This window comes from Drosophila sechellia, chromosome 3L, assembly GCF_004382195.2.
Source record: "Drosophila sechellia strain sech25 chromosome 3L, ASM438219v1, whole genome shotgun sequence".
Lineage (NCBI taxonomy): Eukaryota > Metazoa > Arthropoda > Insecta > Diptera > Drosophilidae > Drosophila > Drosophila sechellia.
Window position 1 is genome coordinate 8086631 of NC_045951.1, and position 18541 is coordinate 8105171.

The 18541-nt window shown below is 44.3% G+C and overlaps 1 protein-coding gene across 6 annotated transcripts in view; it reads left to right on the forward strand.

Moving 5' to 3' along the window:
- The window catches only part of LOC6604845 (Down syndrome cell adhesion molecule-like protein Dscam2), a 41373-nt gene that overhangs the window by 20569 nt on the left and 2263 nt on the right, over positions 1-18541 (forward strand). For 4 of the 6 annotated variants that reach the window (XM_032717559.1, XM_032717560.1, XM_032717563.1 and 1 more), the window contains 22 exons: positions 1568-1733; positions 4498-4588; positions 4935-5022; positions 5151-5299; positions 5515-5638; positions 7521-7648; positions 8226-8362; positions 8955-9097; positions 9940-10101; positions 10723-10867; positions 10968-11404; positions 11645-11798; positions 13002-13119; positions 13973-14135; positions 14455-14970; positions 15300-15446; positions 15924-16076; positions 16343-16437; positions 16653-17703; positions 17765-17911; positions 17977-18311; positions 18385-18457. In XM_032717559.1, coding sequence (XP_032573450.1) covers positions 1568-1733; positions 4498-4588; positions 4935-5022; positions 5151-5299; positions 5515-5638; positions 7521-7648; positions 8226-8362; positions 8955-9097; positions 9940-10101; positions 10723-10867; positions 10968-11404; positions 11645-11798; positions 13002-13119; positions 13973-14135; positions 14455-14970; positions 15300-15446; positions 15924-16076; positions 16343-16437; positions 16653-17703; positions 17765-17911; positions 17977-18311; positions 18385-18457 — 4722 coding nt within the window. The remainder of the gene's footprint in view (positions 1-1567; positions 1734-4497; positions 4589-4934; positions 5023-5150; positions 5300-5514; positions 5639-7520; positions 7649-8225; positions 8363-8954; positions 9098-9939; positions 10102-10722; positions 10868-10967; positions 11405-11644; positions 11799-13001; positions 13120-13972; positions 14136-14454; positions 14971-15299; positions 15447-15923; positions 16077-16342; positions 16438-16652; positions 17704-17764; positions 17912-17976; positions 18312-18384; positions 18458-18541) is intronic. The other 2 variants (XM_032717562.1, XM_032717561.1) reach the window with 2 other exon arrangements.

Sequence of the window (18541 nt, forward strand, 5' to 3'; positions counted from 1 at the left end):
ACAAAATGTAATTCAGAATGTAAATACGGGTCTGTCTTTTCATCTTAAGCCCCCCAGCAAACAAGGAGTAGTTTGTCCTTCTTGGCCAAAGTCAATTTGTCGTTTTGTGCATAATTTATGATGCGTGACATTCAATCGCCAGGCAAAGGGCATTGATCTCCTGGGAGTTTTGCTCCGAAATGGAATCTCCAGGATGCGTATATATCCACACACACACAAATACATACATATATGGTATACATATGTAGTACATCTGATTCTGGTTGTGTGCCGACAGTCCGACAGTCAATACGTGAGATCCTGGCGAGATAAATTCTCTCCCTTATTTGAAGTTTATTGTGTGTGAAAATGCGCTTAAGTTGAACTTCTATTAGCCTTTGTGCGCATATTTCACATCATCAATCAATACGATAAAAGTTCACTCCTTTCAGCCGCTTTTTCACCCCTTTATTCTTTACGATTCGAAATCCTTATCCTTTTATGCGAGTATGTGAGTGATTGTACGACTGTGTGCTTTGTTTGCCAGGTTTATTTACAATACAGTTCACTCGGTGTTTGCATCTTGAAAACTGAATTTATATGTTTTATTACTCTTACATTTTATGGGATTTTGCAAACGCAAAGCAATTTGTGGTTGCCGGTATGCCAGCCATTTGCTTAATTAATCAAATTGAATCGAGCCGCAAAAACCGCAAGTTGCGCTCCAGTTTTGGCCAAAAGCGAAAATTATGAGCTGCATATTAGTTGGCTCCGGGAATGCGTAAGTGTGTGTGTGTGTCTGATACAATGGCAATTTGGGGGATTCCCCCACCCTCATTTGAGCCAACCTCTAAAATCCGCCCTAGTGGTACTCATTAAAATGGTAACACGAGGATGGAGGTTGTGTAGCGGTCATGAGTAATTCATTTATCAAGCGCCCATCGCACACGCTGCATTAGATCCTTGTATCCACCTGGTCCACAAAAGTAGGCAACGGGTTTCGGGACCGACTCACGTAATTACAATTTAAGCCAAAAATCCATTTATTTAGCACAATAACTCGACGGGCGAACAATGGAGCTGTACACCGGTGCCGTATCCAAACAATGGCCACCATAATGAAGATGCAGAATTGAGTTAGGCCAGGCTGCATAATACACAAGCGCACAACAGACCGATATCTCTAAAGTTCGTTATAGATTCCCATGTATTTTGCCCTGATTTGAGCTGCAGCCTTGATTTAGGACCTGTGCGTGTCCTGTAATAAAGGTTTTTTCAGCCATAAAAAACACAGAACAGAACAGAAATAACATAAAAAAAGGGTGGGGAAGGAAAAAAGGGGAAAAGGGCAGCCAGGTGGCCCCAGCAATCAAGTTGATTGCTTTCATTTACTTTCAATTAATTAAAATATATATATATAGATATACGTATGCAGTACAGTGGGAACCACAGGACATGCCATAAATTTGGGGCGCTTTAAATCTAAGTAAATGCCATGGGGGTCACTGTCAGCTGCCATCACTTGAGCCATTTTTTTCGCATATTTTTCAGAATATTTCTCCACCCATTTTGCTTCTCTCGTCCCCAGGTGAAGTACAAATTTCCACATATCCCGGCCGCATTATTGTAACAGAGCCCAAGGGCATGGTACAGCCGCGCATCAACGTGGAGAAGCATTCGATGCGGCATGTTGTCCTTAATGGCCAAACAACGTTGCCGTGCATAGCTCAAGGACATCCGGTGCCAACATATCGGTGAGTAAAACACAACAACCACATTGCAAAAAACGCGCGCAAAAAATCAACAAGAACGGCAGGAGCTCTTGGAACACGTGGCCGTGTCACAGGACACGGGACATCGGGACATCGGGACATCGGGACATCGGGACACCAGGACATCGCGACATCGGGACACACAGCTGCGACTCGCAGTGGGTTTTTAGCGGTAACCAAAACCGCTGCCGCAGTTGGCGCGCACTTTATAGCAATGTGAAATATTTAACGCTCTTGGCAAATACCAAACAAAACAAAAAAAAAACGCGGCGAAACGAACCGAAAAGCGAAAAAACTGTGAGGCTCACGATGTCAGGAAAAATCATAATAAAAATGTCAGCCAAATTGTGAAAATGTGGGACGCACGGCGGCTGGGGAGGATTGGCCCTCAGGGACGCCCTCTGTGGGTGGAATTCGGGGCTAGGCCGATTCCGGCAGAGCCTCTCTATCCGATTCTCATGGAAACCATATCCATCGTACTGGAGGATAATAGGGGATAAGCCTATGATTAAGAACATTAGAAGTTAATCAATGGGTTTTAATGGTACTTACAATGAACGCATAAATATGTATAAATATTAATTTCAGAAGTCCAAAAGTCGATGGACCTTGAGGGCTTGGTCAAATTTATCGCATACTGCCAACTTCTTGGCAATTTTTCTTGGGTGTCCGGGAATTTATGCTCACGGCCGTTTTGGAGTACGGTTAACAGCTGCCATCTTTGGAACGCGCCTACGTACATCAAAGTTTTTTATTGGGCCACTCGCGGAGGCGTTTGTCTTGACAGGAGCCGGGGGATTGCCTGTTCCGAGGACACAAATCAATCAAAAGTCGAGCAGCGTTTATGGCCGAAAATGGCAAATTGCTTTCTGAAATGTCGTTCAAGTTTTTAGCACTTTCCAGATGCGGATGAGGAGATGGTATCTGCCATCGATCCGTATACAGACCGGCCACTTTGGCACTTGGCTCATCATGGCGATTTTCGGGCACTAAAACATGCGGGAGCTGAGATCCAGAACGGAGCATCCTTGTCCGAGCAGGATGCCATGTAATATGCCATTGTAGCTGGCAGCACTCGGTTCATGGCTACAACCCGCTCAAGTCCTCCTTCGCCCCTTCGTCCTTCGAGCTGCATGCATAAAAAATGCGCCCCGGATGTGGCACATCGCGAGTGCCTCCTTTCATTTGATGTCTCCCGCCGTGCCGAAAGAGGAAAAACCCAAAAGGCGGGCAAGGATCCGCAAAGAATCGCGGGTGGGTGGGGTGTTTGTTACGGATGAGTTTTGTTTGCCGTCGCTGCATTGTTTTGCCGAGGCGACCTGGAGGTCCTGCCTCATAAATGTGAAAATAGTTGGCCATGCTGCTGCTGCTCAGTGCCTGGGAGTTCTGTGTGTGCGGTCTTTTTCGGTGTTTTTGTCTCGCTGCTCTTACTCCTATTTGGAAAATCCTTTTTCATTGCATAGTTTCGGGCGAGTGACGCTTTTGTTTCGCTGGCAATTCCTTTGTGCTGTTGTGTCCACACCCACACATACATCTCAGTATGGATGGATACTCCTCCTGCCTTCGATGGCATTCAGTTCAGTACAGTTCAGTTCGGCTCCCGGTGCCATATTGATGCAGTTGTTGATAATCACTGACCATATTTCCAATTTAACAGCATTGCATATGGAAATAGCTCTGAGTGAAAATCGTTCGCATTGCATGCTTGGCATTTTCCATGATTTTAATTAAGGAATGCCATGCCAGGGGCAAATGGGCATACCTTTGCAAAATGCTCGTCGTAAGACGAGAAATGCACTCAAGTGCAATTAAAACCAAATTAAAATCAATAACTTTTATGGGGGAAAAATGCGATTGCATATGTCTGCGTGCGCCTTGGAAAATTCGAACGAGAATGCGAGGGTGGCGGGCAGCCATCAAACAGATTATGACACGCGCACCAGATAAAAGTGAAAAAAATCTGTTGATTTACGCAATTCAGATATTTTCAACCTTCAACCTTCAGCATTTGATCTCGTTCTTCTGGCTGCAAATTGCATGCAAATCACAATCACAGATACTGAAAATACTCTTCATGAAATTAATAGCAACCAGATATATTAACTAAAGGATGCGAATTTAATGTGGACTTTCATTTCATTCATTGTAAATATGAGATAAAATATCGTAGATATTTATTACAAATAAACAAATATTGTACGCAATACTCTACTCATGTGATATTAAGATTAAATATTAAGATACTTCCATGTTTTCCACACATCATTGTGGCAAAGCACATAAGGAACTCGACATGCCCGACTCATAGGCCATTCGAATATAAATACCCGTTAAATAAGGCAATGCATATTCATATGTATGAATAAAGCCCACGCCACCCACTTCCTCTCGTTATGCCCACTTAAGTGCAATCATTTTTACGAACTATTGAAATACATTTCATCTGGCATGTGGACCTCGACCTGCACAACAAGCCAACAATCAAAGGCTACATGCAACGCGAAAAAAAATGAATGAAAAAACGTGGGCGAATCGAAATTATTGATAATTCAATCGTTATTTCAATTTGTTTAAAGCCCGCGAATGCGTCCACGCCACTCGCATTCAACTGTCAAAATCTTGGGCAAATAAAGCGGAAATGAATTTCCCGATTCCCCGATTTCCGCCATGTTTGCCTTTGTTCTTGGTCCATTGTTTGGTCGGCATTTCATCTCCCTGTCATCTTTTTTCTCATCTTTTTTTCCAGGTGGTTCAAGGAGGAAAACGAGCAACTGCTGCCTCTGCAACTCAGCGAACGCATCACCATCGTATCCGCAGGGCTCCTCAAAATCACCAAGGTGCGTACGTTACACTGGGAGAAATACCAGTTTAATTAAAAGGATTTCTTTACTTTAAGATGTTATTTTGGTTCATAGCTCCTAAATTTTTGACATTATTTTTACAAGCAGAGGACTCTATTATTATGTAACCTATTATTTATGAAATTATAACACTATCCCGTTTTTCATTTTCATACCAATATTAAACCCAAATCTTACCCTCATCCTTAAACACCAATTCCATTGAGATAGAAGGATGCAATCTTTTCTTTATACCCATTATGGGCGGAGCCAGACTGGCGGAAGGGTGGGCCAGAAGTGATGGAAAACCCTGCTGATTGCCAATTGATTTCGTCCATTGCAGGCACGTCTCGAGGATAGTGGAAAATATTTGTGCTGGGTGAACAATACGGCTGGCGAGGAGACCATCCAAGTGTCGCTAACGGTGACAGGTGAGTGTATCTGCTTCTGGGCTCCACTGTATGTGTGTCTGCCGTGATGATGGCAGCTAAAAAAAAAAAACAAAAAAACCAAGAGTAGATGGGCACTCAAATCGCTGGCAACCCTTTCGCAAACACAGCTCCTTTGACGGCGCACCTGCAGCCACAGGTGCAGACGGTGGATGTCGATAAGGATGCGCAATTCCAATGCATTGTCTCTGGCCATCCGGTCCACGATGTCAACTGGCTGCACGACGGCAAACCCATACTCAGGGACAATCGGGTTGAGGTGAGCAGACACCCCCATATCATTCATAATTTAATCGGCTTTTAAAATCTCAAATTTTTATGATACGTCGTGGTTTAAAATCTTAATTTCATTCCTATAACGTTGCCAGTGAATTAAGATAATATTTTTAATGATGGACAACCTGTATTATCTCCAATTATAAATACGTTTTAATCGTAATGTTAATAAATATATATTGCTTATCCTTTAATTAGATACTCACCGATCCACCGCGACTGATAATTAAAAAAGTGCAAAAGGAGGATCCTGGCATGTACCAGTGCTTCGTCTCCAACGAATGGGAGCAGATCCAATCCACCGCTGAACTGCAGTTGGGCGGTAAGTTATGATATAGCCCGCCCGATGGGGCTAATAAATTGGCCATCCATCGTTATGGTCATTAATAACCACTTATGACCGCCCACGCACACACACCCAAACATTCCATCTCAATCAAAAGTGTAATTTCCTTCTCGAAGCCGGCGAATGATGACCGCAGACCACACAAATAATTGTTTGCCATAATTGCATTTCATTATTTTCTAATTTAGCAAATTGCTAACATTTTTCACCAACAACACGAGCAACAACAAACACGTCGACAAATCACAGTGGTGCAACAACAACAACGACGAAGAGCTGCCCATAAAACGCAGCGACGACGACTTAATTTTATTACGAGCACTAAAAATCTAGCCGCAGCCACTAAACAGAGGGGCATTGTTTTTTGGGCGGGGCAGGAAATTACACATGAATGGGGGAGCACATTGTACCGCTTAGCTGCCTTGGGGCCTCGTACAGCATAATGAATACGGCCGCTTTGAGCGGTTTATGCGTAGCTTCAATATGATTAAAACTAATCTGGGATCATCAGCATTACGATGGGGAAAGGCAGTTAAGCAGTTAAGTGGGCTTAGGACATCAAGTAGAATTTAAAAGTATTATCTACAGTTCTGAAAATGACAAAAATAATATTATTAAATTAGATTCTATAAATACTTTCTTTCTCAATCAAGAAATTAACGTATTTCCTGGTTACAAGCCACACAATAACCCAGATATTTCACTTCCTATTCGAGGGATAATCTTTTTTATTGCTCTTCCATCTGTGTTATCTCGTTATCCGATGCCGCATGAACATCAAAGCAGACACATTCGCGCTTTGTCGCTTTGGCAACATTTTGTGATTTGCTTTTAGGCGCAAGCGGAAATTGATTTCGATATATTATTGGTATGCTTGGCACAATAGAGGCGAAAAGGGGGAGAAAAGCGGGACAGGAAGTGGAATTCCCACCGCTTTCTTTTTTCCTTTGGGGTGTTGAAAGCCTCGCACCCCCCAAAACCACCCGCAACCACCGAGAAAAGCGCCATTAAGCGGCCGGATATGGCAGCAATTGTGTCAACGCTGCAATCGTATGTGTGTGCTCTGCAAGTGTGTGAGTGAGTGTGAGCGTGTGTGAGTGCCGCATGTGTGTGTGAGGGAGCAAATAAATATGGCAGCTTATAACAGGGGGAATGCCAGAGCCAAAAAATCCAGCCACTGCGCCAGAGGAAATTGATACAATTTCCATCAGCTGGATAGCATTTGCTCGCTTGTCAAATGCATTTTCCGTTTGCCTTGGCTCAACATAAGCAATACGCAATGAAGGCTGAGCAAATGCTTCGAAAACGAAAAGTGCAAATCTGGCAATGGTTGCTGAAATCCTTCGAAGGATGCTGAATGTCCTCAGCGGAACACCATTAAAGGAATTGTAACATAGATCTAAATGATGGTACAGTCATTTGATAAGGCTAACATATGGAAAATAAAACGAAAAAACTAATATATTTAGCAAATTCTTGTCGCATTCCTTTCGCAATTTTTTTTTGTGATTTCCTTTGAATGCCGTTTTAATGAAGATTTCCACACCCGTTCGCACGTAACTCAGTTATGTGCATAATTAAGAAGCAAGCCATCGATGCAATCATCTTTCTGCAATCGAAAAAGTTGAAGGAGGAGAAAAGACACAAGCTCAAACAGTGAAACACACACACACACACACATGTGCAGCACAGCCATTTGAACAGGCACTAATGAAAGTCCCACAGACAGGCACACATCCTTCCAACCGACCATCCTTCCATCCTTCCATCCTTGCCACAGAGGCAGGCTCCTCATTTGAGCAAAGTTTTCAACTAACCTCCCCATCCCCTCGCATTTTCCGTTTAATGTTCATTTCAGATGCATCGCCGGAACTGCTTTATTGGTTCTCGGAGCAAACGCTGCAGCCAGGACCCACGGTATCATTGAAGTGCGTAGCCACCGGAAATCCACTGCCTCAATTTACATGGTCCCTGGACGGATTTCCGGTGAGTTCAACCGCCAAACGGGCAAACTCTGCTTGAGCTTAAGACGGAAATGCAGGCAGTACTTCCGTTTCCGCCAAGCAGTTGCCGATAGTTAAGCTGCCATTTGAAACTATTATTACGCTGGGATATTTGTCACTGATTCTGTTATCAGACCAATATTTTGAGTACATGCATATGCTTTAAGCCCCGAATTTTCCTTTGCTCAGGTGCCTTTACGAGAAATAACCCATCCACTTGCTACCCTTGTAAGCTAAGTGCCCATCTTTTGCTTTTCCTTCCTCAGCTCCACTTGAATTTTTTCGTTTCAAGAATTTGAGTTCCGTTGCCTTTTTTGCTCTGGCTATATTTTCAGGGATTTGTTTCGTTTATTTGCATAAATTTTCATTTTCCCTTGAGAGCGAGTGGGAGACCCACTCCGACTTTCCACTTTGCAAGTCTTGTGCACTTTCAATCAATTCGATTTACATGCATTTTTCACTCCACCTCGACACTACCCTGATTTCCCCTCTGAGCCTCTCGAAAAGGCACCGGCTAATTGGCCCACTCTGATAACGAACTTCCACTTCCCCCACTTCAGATACCAGACAGCTCGCGCTTTTTAGTGGGTCAATATGTTACCATCCACGACGATGTCATCAGCCACGTGAATATATCAAATGTCAAGGAGGAGGACGGCGGGGAGTACACATGCACGGCCCAGAATGCAATTGGCAAGTGAGTAGCCGCAGTTCCATAAATAAAAACCCATGCTCGGCGAGCACTTTCCTATATGCAGGACTGGATCAGCCGAATGGGATGGGAATGGGAATGGGCGTGGGCATGGGCTTGTTATGCCATGTATGTTGCATAGGCTCGATAGGGGCATAAAAAGCATTTCCATGCTAAATCATAAATTTAGTCGTAGCATAGAAAAACAGCATTCAAGGCTTGGGGGGAAAAAAGAAATCCGACACAATGGCCGAGCATTGTTTGCAGGCAGGGGAGCGGCATAAAATCCAAACAATTTGCTGAGGCAGCCAAGGCAACACCAGCCTAGAGATGGAAAACTGTTCAGAATCAAGCACGAAAATCATAAGTATATGTGTGGAATACTTATATAAACTTATATAAAAAAATAAAATTATGTAGTATATTTGTTAAATTCTAAAAGAAAGTTATCAAGCCTGAGCTAAAGCTATAGATATATTTTCGAGTAGCGAGATATGGAAAAAATCCCGAATAAATTATGGAAATCTATCGGGAGTAAGACTGCCCCATCTCGTGGACCCAAACTAAAGGTCTTTCCATTATTTTATTTTATTTCCAGAGTCTCGCACAGCGCCAAAGTGAACATCTATGGATTGCCTTACATACGCGAAATGCCAAAAATAACAGGCATTTCTGGCTCTGATTTGATTGTTAAATGTCCCGTGGCTGGTTACCCCATCGATAAAATTCACTGGGAGCGAGGTGAGCTATACATAACGAAAATATATAAAAATAAAAATCCATATATGTATATGTATCTTTGTACCCATTCGGATATGCGATGCGATGTGTGGCATATATATGGTTGCATATGTAATATCTTTTTTGGTCATGATGTTTCGCTTTATGCTTATTTGCCTTTTGGCCAATTGTTTGTTATTAAAAATGGTATGTTTGTTATTGCGCATATCAGTGAAAATTATTAAAACTGCAAAACAAACGTTATTCTTTCGAAGCGCAGTTTCTTTCGGTTTCAAGCGAAATAAATTTAAATTCGAATAACCGAGTTTTTTATTATTATTAATTATTATCTTTGCACGCTCGCATGCGAGTGTGTTAACATATATTCTTGTTTATGGCGTATACTATACATGTCCAAAAAATGAACAATAGTCATTTGAGTTTGAGGTGAATAAATATTGAAACACGAAGTGAATTAAATATGAAGCTTACACTTCAAGGCTGTCAATGCATTTTCTTAAATGTTTGAATATTCAAAAATATTAAAATACCTGCAGGTATTTCATTTCAAAGCAGTTGGCATTCAGATAAACATTGAAGTATTTCCCCAAGCTGAATCAATAAATCCGCTTTCATTTTGCTTATTTCTTGAACAAGTTCTCCTTTTTCACTAGTATACGCAAATAAATAAGCTGTGCCAAAAAAAAAATAGAGACACCGAATGCTATATGGCCAGTCATAAATCGCATAACTTTGTTTTATGCGAGCAGCCAAATTAATTGCCAACCTCTTTCCGCTTTCTCCCATTTCTCACGCTTTTTTCTTGTTTCAAAATGGCGAAAAAAAAATGAATCAAATAAAAGATGGCCAAACGCTGCCCATAAATCGCAGGCAGCGTGCCTACAACAATGGCACCTTAATTATCGAGCAACTGCAGCGCCTCGAGGATGCGGGCACCTACACGTGCATGGCGCAGAACAAACAGAAGCAAACGTCCCGCCGGAATGTGGAGATCCAAGTGCTGGGTGAGTTCCTCTTTTCCGATATTTAAAATTTGAAAGCTCCAACTGGAGGTGGAGATGGAGTTGCAAGCTGGATGCTGGAAAAAGCCGCTGCAGCTGCTACAATGAAACTATTCCAATTAGAGTGGCGAGCGAAACTATGCAGCCGCAATAGCAAAAGCAACAGCAACTATTTTCCCAGTTAATGCACATGCAGGCTGTGGGTGGTGGATGGTGGGTGGTTTGGGTGGTTGGCGGGCGGTTGTGGGCGGCTAGTAGACCCACAATGGAGTCATTGACTTTTGTGTTCTGTCTGCGGCAACTCCGCCACCACCACCTCCTCCTCCTCCGCCTGCTGCTGCTGCTGCCTTACTCTTTATAATAATTCACTTGGCAACTGTTGCCAAGCCGCAGTTGCATTGATGCGAGTGTCACGCCCACAATTGCCACCAGCACAGCGAACGACTCGTATTGCCATCAGCAAAACATCCTTGATTATCGGACTCACTGGGTTTTGTGCTCAGGCCAACTGCCATGGCAATTGTTAACCGATTTTCGCGACACCGCCACCGTTTTTTAACATAGAAAACGGTTTTTTGGTTTACGACTGGTGTTCCATGTTTTATGGCTTCCTTCCGATTGCAGTGCCGCCGAAAATTATGCCCATCCAGGCCATGACGAACATGCTCCGCGAGGGAATGCGCGCCGCCATATCCTGCCAAATCCTCGAGGGCGACCTGCCCGTCAGTTTTCGATGGGAGCGCAACGGAAAGCCACTGATCGGAACGGGGTGAGTTCTTAGATATATTAACTTTAATTTTAAATAATGTAAGGAACCATTGTAAAAATTATACTTACTGAACTATAAACACAATCCTATTCCTCGACAGCAATGAGGTTTTCCGCCGCCTGGATGAGTATTCCGCCAGCTTGGTCATCGAGCACATTTCCTCCGACCATTCCGGAAACTACACCTGCATCGCGAGCAATGTGGCAGGTACGGAAAGGTTCACCGTACCCCTGACCGTGAATGTACCGCCCAAGTGGATCCTGGAGCCAAAGGACTCGAGTGCCCAGGCGGGTGCAGATGTCCTTCTGCACTGCCAATCCTCAGGATACCCCACACCGACAATCACGTGGAAAAAGGCGATTGGACCAACGCCAGGGGAGTACAAGGACTTCCTTTACGAGCCCACAGTGCAGCTATTTCCCAACGGCACCATTTTCTTCAAGAAGATCAGCAAGGAGTCGCAAGGACACTTCCTGTGCGAGGCCAAAAATAACATTGGTTCCGGTGTCAGCAAGGTTATCTTTCTCAAAGTGAATGGTGAGTAGTTTCCTATGTTGTTGTGACAAATTAATAGTTTTATGAAATGTTTAAGGAACTGCCAAACTAAGCCTTTGAAGCTTGCAATCCTTATGTAAACCAATTTGTTTTCAATTTTCCTTCTACAAATAACTTAAATTTTGTATTAGATAATATTGAAGTTCTGCACTACTTAAAGTGGAATTAGGTTCAGACTGCAGATTGTGTAACTTACCTAATGCCACGCCCCTTTTCTTGCAGTGCCCGCCCACTTTCAGACGAAGACCAAACAGATTTCGGTGGCCAAAGGAAAGCAGGTCCATGTGCAGTGCAACGTGCAGGGCGACAATCCCATTGACTTTAAATGGAAAATCCAGGCAACGCAACAGTATCTTGACGAGTCGCTGGATTCCCGGTAAGAGTGAATCCAATTCTGCCCACTTTTAGGGATTTTCCCATTCCTAAGTGTCTGCGTGTCTGGCGAAATCAATTCCAAGTCGATTGCAAACAACAAATTGCTTTTAATTAAAGGAGTTCTGTGGGGGCTTGGATTTCGTTTCGAGATCTGGTGTTCTCAAGCTGGGCGGGGATACCAGCACTTGGCCAAGACCTAACTCAATTTTCACCAGGCAATGAGTTTTCAGTCCTCCTGTGTCTGCCTCATATTTTCGCAATGAGAATTCTCATATGCCAGACTCTAATCAAGGGCTTTCAATTCCCCATCGTATTTGCTGAGCACTTTGAAAAATTACTATTCGATATTGAGAATGCATTCTCCAGCGAGAATTTCATTGAATTTAAGTTTCTAAAACTATTTAATATGAAATATAATAATTCTAAACAACATTTGCCAATTATGAGCGCAACTTAAAGAGAAAAAAATAGGTCAGATCAGAGTTTAAAGTACTTCTGTTGGAATCCAATCCAAGTCCTGAGTTGATAACTATTTTTTTTGCAAGTATCCTCGCTCGAAAAACTTTACAAAGACCATCCCATGCAAAAGAAAACTTGCGCCTGCATTTGCCATTTAGAAATGCCATTTCCATGGCCTTATAGCTGCAGATTCAGTTCCATTTTAGTGCCCACTTGTGTCCTTGTGTATTTGTGTATCGTAAGTGTTTTAATGTATATGTATTTCCGGCTTTCTCTTTTCTTCCGCCCCACACCCCACACTCCCACACACACACACACACACACCTGCCTTTGGCTTCGCAAACAACTGAATATGCACATGCGTTTTATTTATTTATGCCATTTGCACACGCACACGAATGCCACGTGTGTGTGCCGTGCGCCTGTGTGCGTGCATGTGCGTATCTGTGTGCGCATTTCGGACTCGTACGTCTTCGTCTTTGTCAACAAAACTACAACTGGCGCACCAACAACGTGGAAAACATTGTTATAAAATTGCATTGCATCGCTCACGTTGCGCAAACACGTTTCCACATTCACATTCACATCCACATCCACGTATCCGTATCCGTATCTGCATCTCCATCTGCATCTGTGTATCTGCATCTGTATCTGCACCTGGCGTGCCTCTGTATTTGTATCCTTGCGTCCGTGTCTCTTGAATGCATTTACTTGCATATAAATCACACGACACACACACACACAGCTACACAATAAGAGATCAAGTGCTCGACGACGGCATGGTCTCCGAATTGGGCATTTCGCACACATATCGCCAGGATACGGGCATTTATATCTGTCAGGCGAGCAATGCATTCGGACAGGTAAGTTGCAAGGCTGACACTTTTGTGTGGCACACGACACCGAGCCCCTGATATTATTATGTATCGAGTTGACTTAAATCAAACTGTCGGTGGACTAATGGAATTGGGCCGAGCTCTAGTTCATTTCGATCTCTATTCGCAACGTTGTCAGCTCTGTGAGAGCGATAAATCACCGGGATATACACAGAAAGATATATTTAAAATGTGTCAAGATATGGTCTAGATATATATGAAAAACACATTAGACACAGCCATCAAAATCACAGATATCTAACCTTTTTATATGCCTCATTAAATTATTAATTTATAGTAAGTGAAGGAACAACTTTGTTGGTTTTCAACGAAACCCAATATATAAAATTTTGCTATTCAATTTTAAAACTATATTTAAATTAATTTACACGTTGTCCACCTTTGTAAGTCATATAATAATATTAATATTGCTTTTGCAAAGTCAATACTTGCGAATTAAAGAGCACTTAAACTAATTTGCGGTGTACAAAATCCACAAGTTTGTCTGCCAGCCTGCAGCACGCACAACTCACACACTGTCAAAAAAGTTTCGCTCCAGCATCGTCTGTCTGCAAGTTGGTCTGGAGACCCCCTTTCCCCTTTGCATCCACCACCACTGCTGTTAACCTTAATTTATGGCAATTTGAATGAGACTCGAACGGCAGCTGCAACTGGCTGCCTGTCATGACTTTCACTGGACGCAAATGAACTCTTAATGTGCCAACTCGGCCCAAGTCCATACCCATTACCACTATAATCGTCATCATCATCATCATTATTGTCGTCAACCGAATTTCTAGGCGAAATTGATACAAACCCATTCGATTTTCGATTTTGGCAGGACGAGATGTCCATCCAGCTCATCGTGCAGGAAGTGCCCGAGCAGCCGAAGAACCTCCGCATCAACTCGCAACAGTCGCGCAGCCTTCAGCTCACCTGGAGCCAACCCTTTGCCGGAAATAGTCCCATCGAGGAGTACCACATCTACTACAAGCAGATATCAGGTATGAACAACAAGATTAAATCTGTTAGCAAATTATCGTAAAATCTGAACTTGTTTAAATGCAAAATATGTAATCTTCACTCCACATATAAAAATCACGTATACGCCAGATAAAAATATTGCGTATCCGTCTCGTTTAACGGATTCTCAAATTAACAATTTTATAAATAACAAAATATCAATAAACAAAAATGAACTAAAATCAAAAATATGTTAAAAATATGTTGATGAAAAATCAAATCAGTTTATTTGATAATGGACTCAATTAATATAAATTATTCTCTGCCGACATCTGACTATTAAAATACACACATAATTAGATTTCTTTTCACCCTCAGACATTTGGCAGAATGCGGAGCACCTCACCATCGCCGGAGCCCAGACCGTGATCAACATCCAGCAGCTGCGACCGGCGAAGGCCTATCACATCCGCATGTCGGCGGAGAACAAACTGGGCGCCTCCGAGTTCTCGGAGGTGGTGCAGGTGACCACGCTGGAGGAGGTGCCCTCTGGTCCACCACTTGCCGTGCGGGCTGAGCCCAAGAGCTCCACGGAGATCTTCGTAACCTGGGATGCACCGGAGCGGGATCACTGGAACGGCATACTGCTCGGCTACTACGTGGGCTACCAGATGTCGCTGACGCCAGAGGACAAGGAGGTGAATCCCACGCAGGGATTCAGCTTCAAAACCGTCGAGGTGCGCTCCCATTTCGGTGGCGAGACGGTGCTGGCCAATCTCAACAAGTTCACCCAATACCACGTGATTGTGCAGGCCTACACAAGCCAGGGCAGCGGACCACCGAGCAAGGAGATTGCCGTGCAAACAATGGAGGACGGTGAGTGTTGGAGGTGGGATGGGGCAGTGGGGTTACGTTGGGCTCACATTGATTGCTTTTGTTAATTGGCCGTACACGAATTTTGACCTGGTCCACGGCTGGGCGCCCTGTAGTCAGACTTCGAGAGGCAATCGGGACCCAGCATGCACTCAGAAAAATCAAGAAAAAAAACATGTGTTATTTTGTAAGAGAAGGTTAATCTTTAACTGATAGAATTTACAAACGAACAGTTCAGGGTTTAATTTAATAACTCAGCACCACTTAATCAACATACAAATTTCTGTTAGTGTAAGAAAATCGTTTAACAAACATTTTTCCCTCATACACAGTTCCCTCATCGCCGCCTGAATCGCCGCAGTGCGATGTCCTGGGCTCCACTTCGATCTATATCACCTGGTCACCGCCGGACATTGATGGCCAAAATGGAAAAATCAAGGGCTATAAGGTGTTTTACATATCGGTGGACGAGCTGTACGGTAAGTTCGCCTCGAAATTACCCCAGATACAGTACCTTATTACTTTTTGCATTTGAAAGGCCATTGTGGAATGGAATGAGCTAATATTTGTGTAATTTTCACAAAAATTATGATTTTGATGAAATTCGTTGTTTTCTTACCATTATGCATAATTTGCAATTAAACATCTCATCAGCAATAAACTACGGCAGTTTCATTTGGATTCAACTGCATTTATGCCACGATGGCAGCGATGGTCAATTACCACGCTGGAATGTGACCAGAATGCTATCGACCAAAACGACCGCCCCTTGGCCAACTTATTTTTGAAATTTATGGCACTCGGCAATTAATTAGCCCACTTCATGGTCCTCATATTTCCAATCAGTGCTAATTGTTCTCGTCTCTCCTTCTCCTTCTCTTTCCGCCTGCTGCTGCTTCATCTGTTCCTGTTCCTGCTTCTGCTCCTGCTGCACTGCCTCGGATACACGTGCTCAGAAACCGATCCGGAGGTTGTCAAGTCAACAAATCAATACGTCACCATCGAGAATCTGCGCAAATACACCAACTACACGGTCTGGGTTTTGGCTTACACCAAAGTAGGCGATGGCATGAAAACCAAACCGTTTTATTGCCGCACCCACGAGGATGGTAAGTGGCGTTCGGTTCAATGAACGCAAACGAGGTGCGGCACACCCCCCATTCCCATCCAGCCATCGTACCCATCGCGCCATCCTGCCCAGCCCTGCCCTGCTCTGCCCATTCCCCAATCCTTGCCAGCCACCTCGATTCGTTGTCGTTGCCGCGCCGGCAATTTCCATGCAACACCATGCACACTCCCATCTGCTGACATATACATTTATTCATATACCATATATACGTTCATTTATTTGTGCAATCGCAATCGTGGAATGCAGTGCCCTCGGCCCCGCAGGCCATCAAGGCGATACCCGCGTCGAGCTCAAAAATCATAATATCCTGGCTGCCGCCCGACCTGCCAAATGGTGACATTGTGAGTATATTTTTGGGATACACCCTATGGGGGGACATTATCATTGGATTATTGGTGAGGTCAGTCTGGTCAAGGTCAGCCCTGTCAGGATCTATACAAATATTTGCAAAGTTATCTAATTAATATAAGTTTTCGACATAGTCAGGATCCTCTGAAACTGCATTAAACTTTTTCCTTAATTTATGAATTTTATCCCTTAACCCGTGATTTTTCAGACCGGCTACACCTTCTACATGTCCATGCTGGAGGGTGGACGCGAGGAGGGCACCCACAAGCGCCTCCTAGGTCCCTTCGTGGAGATGCACGAAACGGTGCGCACCCAGGAGTCGGCCACGTACCAATTCTGGCTGACTGCCTCCACCAAGATGGGTGAGGGCGAGAAGACACAGGTGGTAACTGTGCCGCCGAACAATAAGGTGCCCGCCCGCATTGTGTCCTTCAGCCAGCGGATAGTCACGCCCTGGAAGGAGCATCTGGAGCTGCCGTGCCGGAAGGTGGGAGCACCTGCTCCGGTTACCATTTGGCGGCAGGATGGTCACAATATGGAGACGAGTGCCCGCAAGACGATAGCCAAGAATGGCACGCTCTACATGAAGGAGTGCCAGGCGAGTGATGCGGGCAACTACACCTGCAGTGTGGAGAACACCTGGGGCAAGGACGAGATCGTGTACAACATTGTGGTAAAGGTGCCACCAGAGGCGCCCAATCTCACGGTGATAAATGCCTACACGGACAGTCTGCTCCTCGAATGGATGGACAATAGTCACGGTGGTAGTCCCATCCTGGGTTATGTGATCAATTACAAGCGCGACAACGGGGATTGGGAGGAGCTGCAGGTGGACTCGAAGACCACGTCGCACCTGCTGACCAACCTGTGGTGTGGCACTCGCTACCAGTTGTACATAACCGCTTACAATAAGATTGGAACGGGCTTACCCTGCGACATAGTCAACTCCTACACGAAGGGAAATCCGCCCGTGCAACCAAAGCACTCCCAGATGATCACCAACAACTCAACGAGCGTCACCTGCTGGTTAGATTCCTGGGGAGATGGTGGCTGTGGCATCCTGTACTTCATGATCGAGTCCAGGGTTTATGGACGATCCTCGTGGGCAGTGGTGTCCAATCACATTCCGCCCACTGAGAGGATATACACGGTGAGCGATCTGGTGCCCGGCACAAAGTATCAACTGAAAGTCACGGCACACAATAATGCCGGCTCCACCACTGCCATCTACAACTTTACTACACTGTCTACACAAGGAGGTAGGTTCTAGAATCGTGCTCTTCTCAGGGAAAACATTCTATTAACCTGTATACATTTTAGTGATTTATAACAACGACCACTCCACACCTGTATCCCACCTGAGCGACCTGCCCTTCTATGCCAACTTCAAGCTACTGCTGCCCATATGCTTTTCCCTTTTAATGTTGCTGGCTTTGATTGGTGCCGCTCTATTCCTCAGAAAGCGAAGTAAGTGACCATTAAATGGAAATAAAAAATTTAATTAAAGGTCCTTAATTAAACCCAAAATCCAGAGCTAGCCAGCCTGGCCCGTCTGGCCAGTTCCTCGATGTCGGAGTCGCCGTCGCTGGCCAATCTGCAGAACAAACAGAATCGGGACCAGCAGTACCTAGCCGTACGATGCAATCCGGGCACCTCTGCTCCGCGGGGATCCAACTCCAATGATTCCGGCAGCTTTGGCAAGGCGGAGGGAAACGAGTACATCGAGGACATCTGCCCGTATGCAACCTTTCAACTGAACAAACAGACTTATAGCGAGAGCTCCTACAGCGGCAATGTCTACAGTGGGCCCTACCACTCTGTGCGCGGATCCTTTGTCTACCACGATGTCAAGCCGGAAAGCTACCACGTGAGTACAGTAAAAATCTTAAGGAGATCTATCATACCAGAAATATTTTTGTTAATAAATATTATTTATTTAGTCCAAGGAACCGGAGTACACCAAGGTGCGGCGAAAAGTGGGTCGTCTCAGGGATCCTCATTCAGAGAGCCAAGGTAGCTATAACGTTCACCCCTCCTGTCATTCGTACAAGTCCCAGTCCTACCGCCAATCCACTAATTCCATCTATCTGTAAGCCA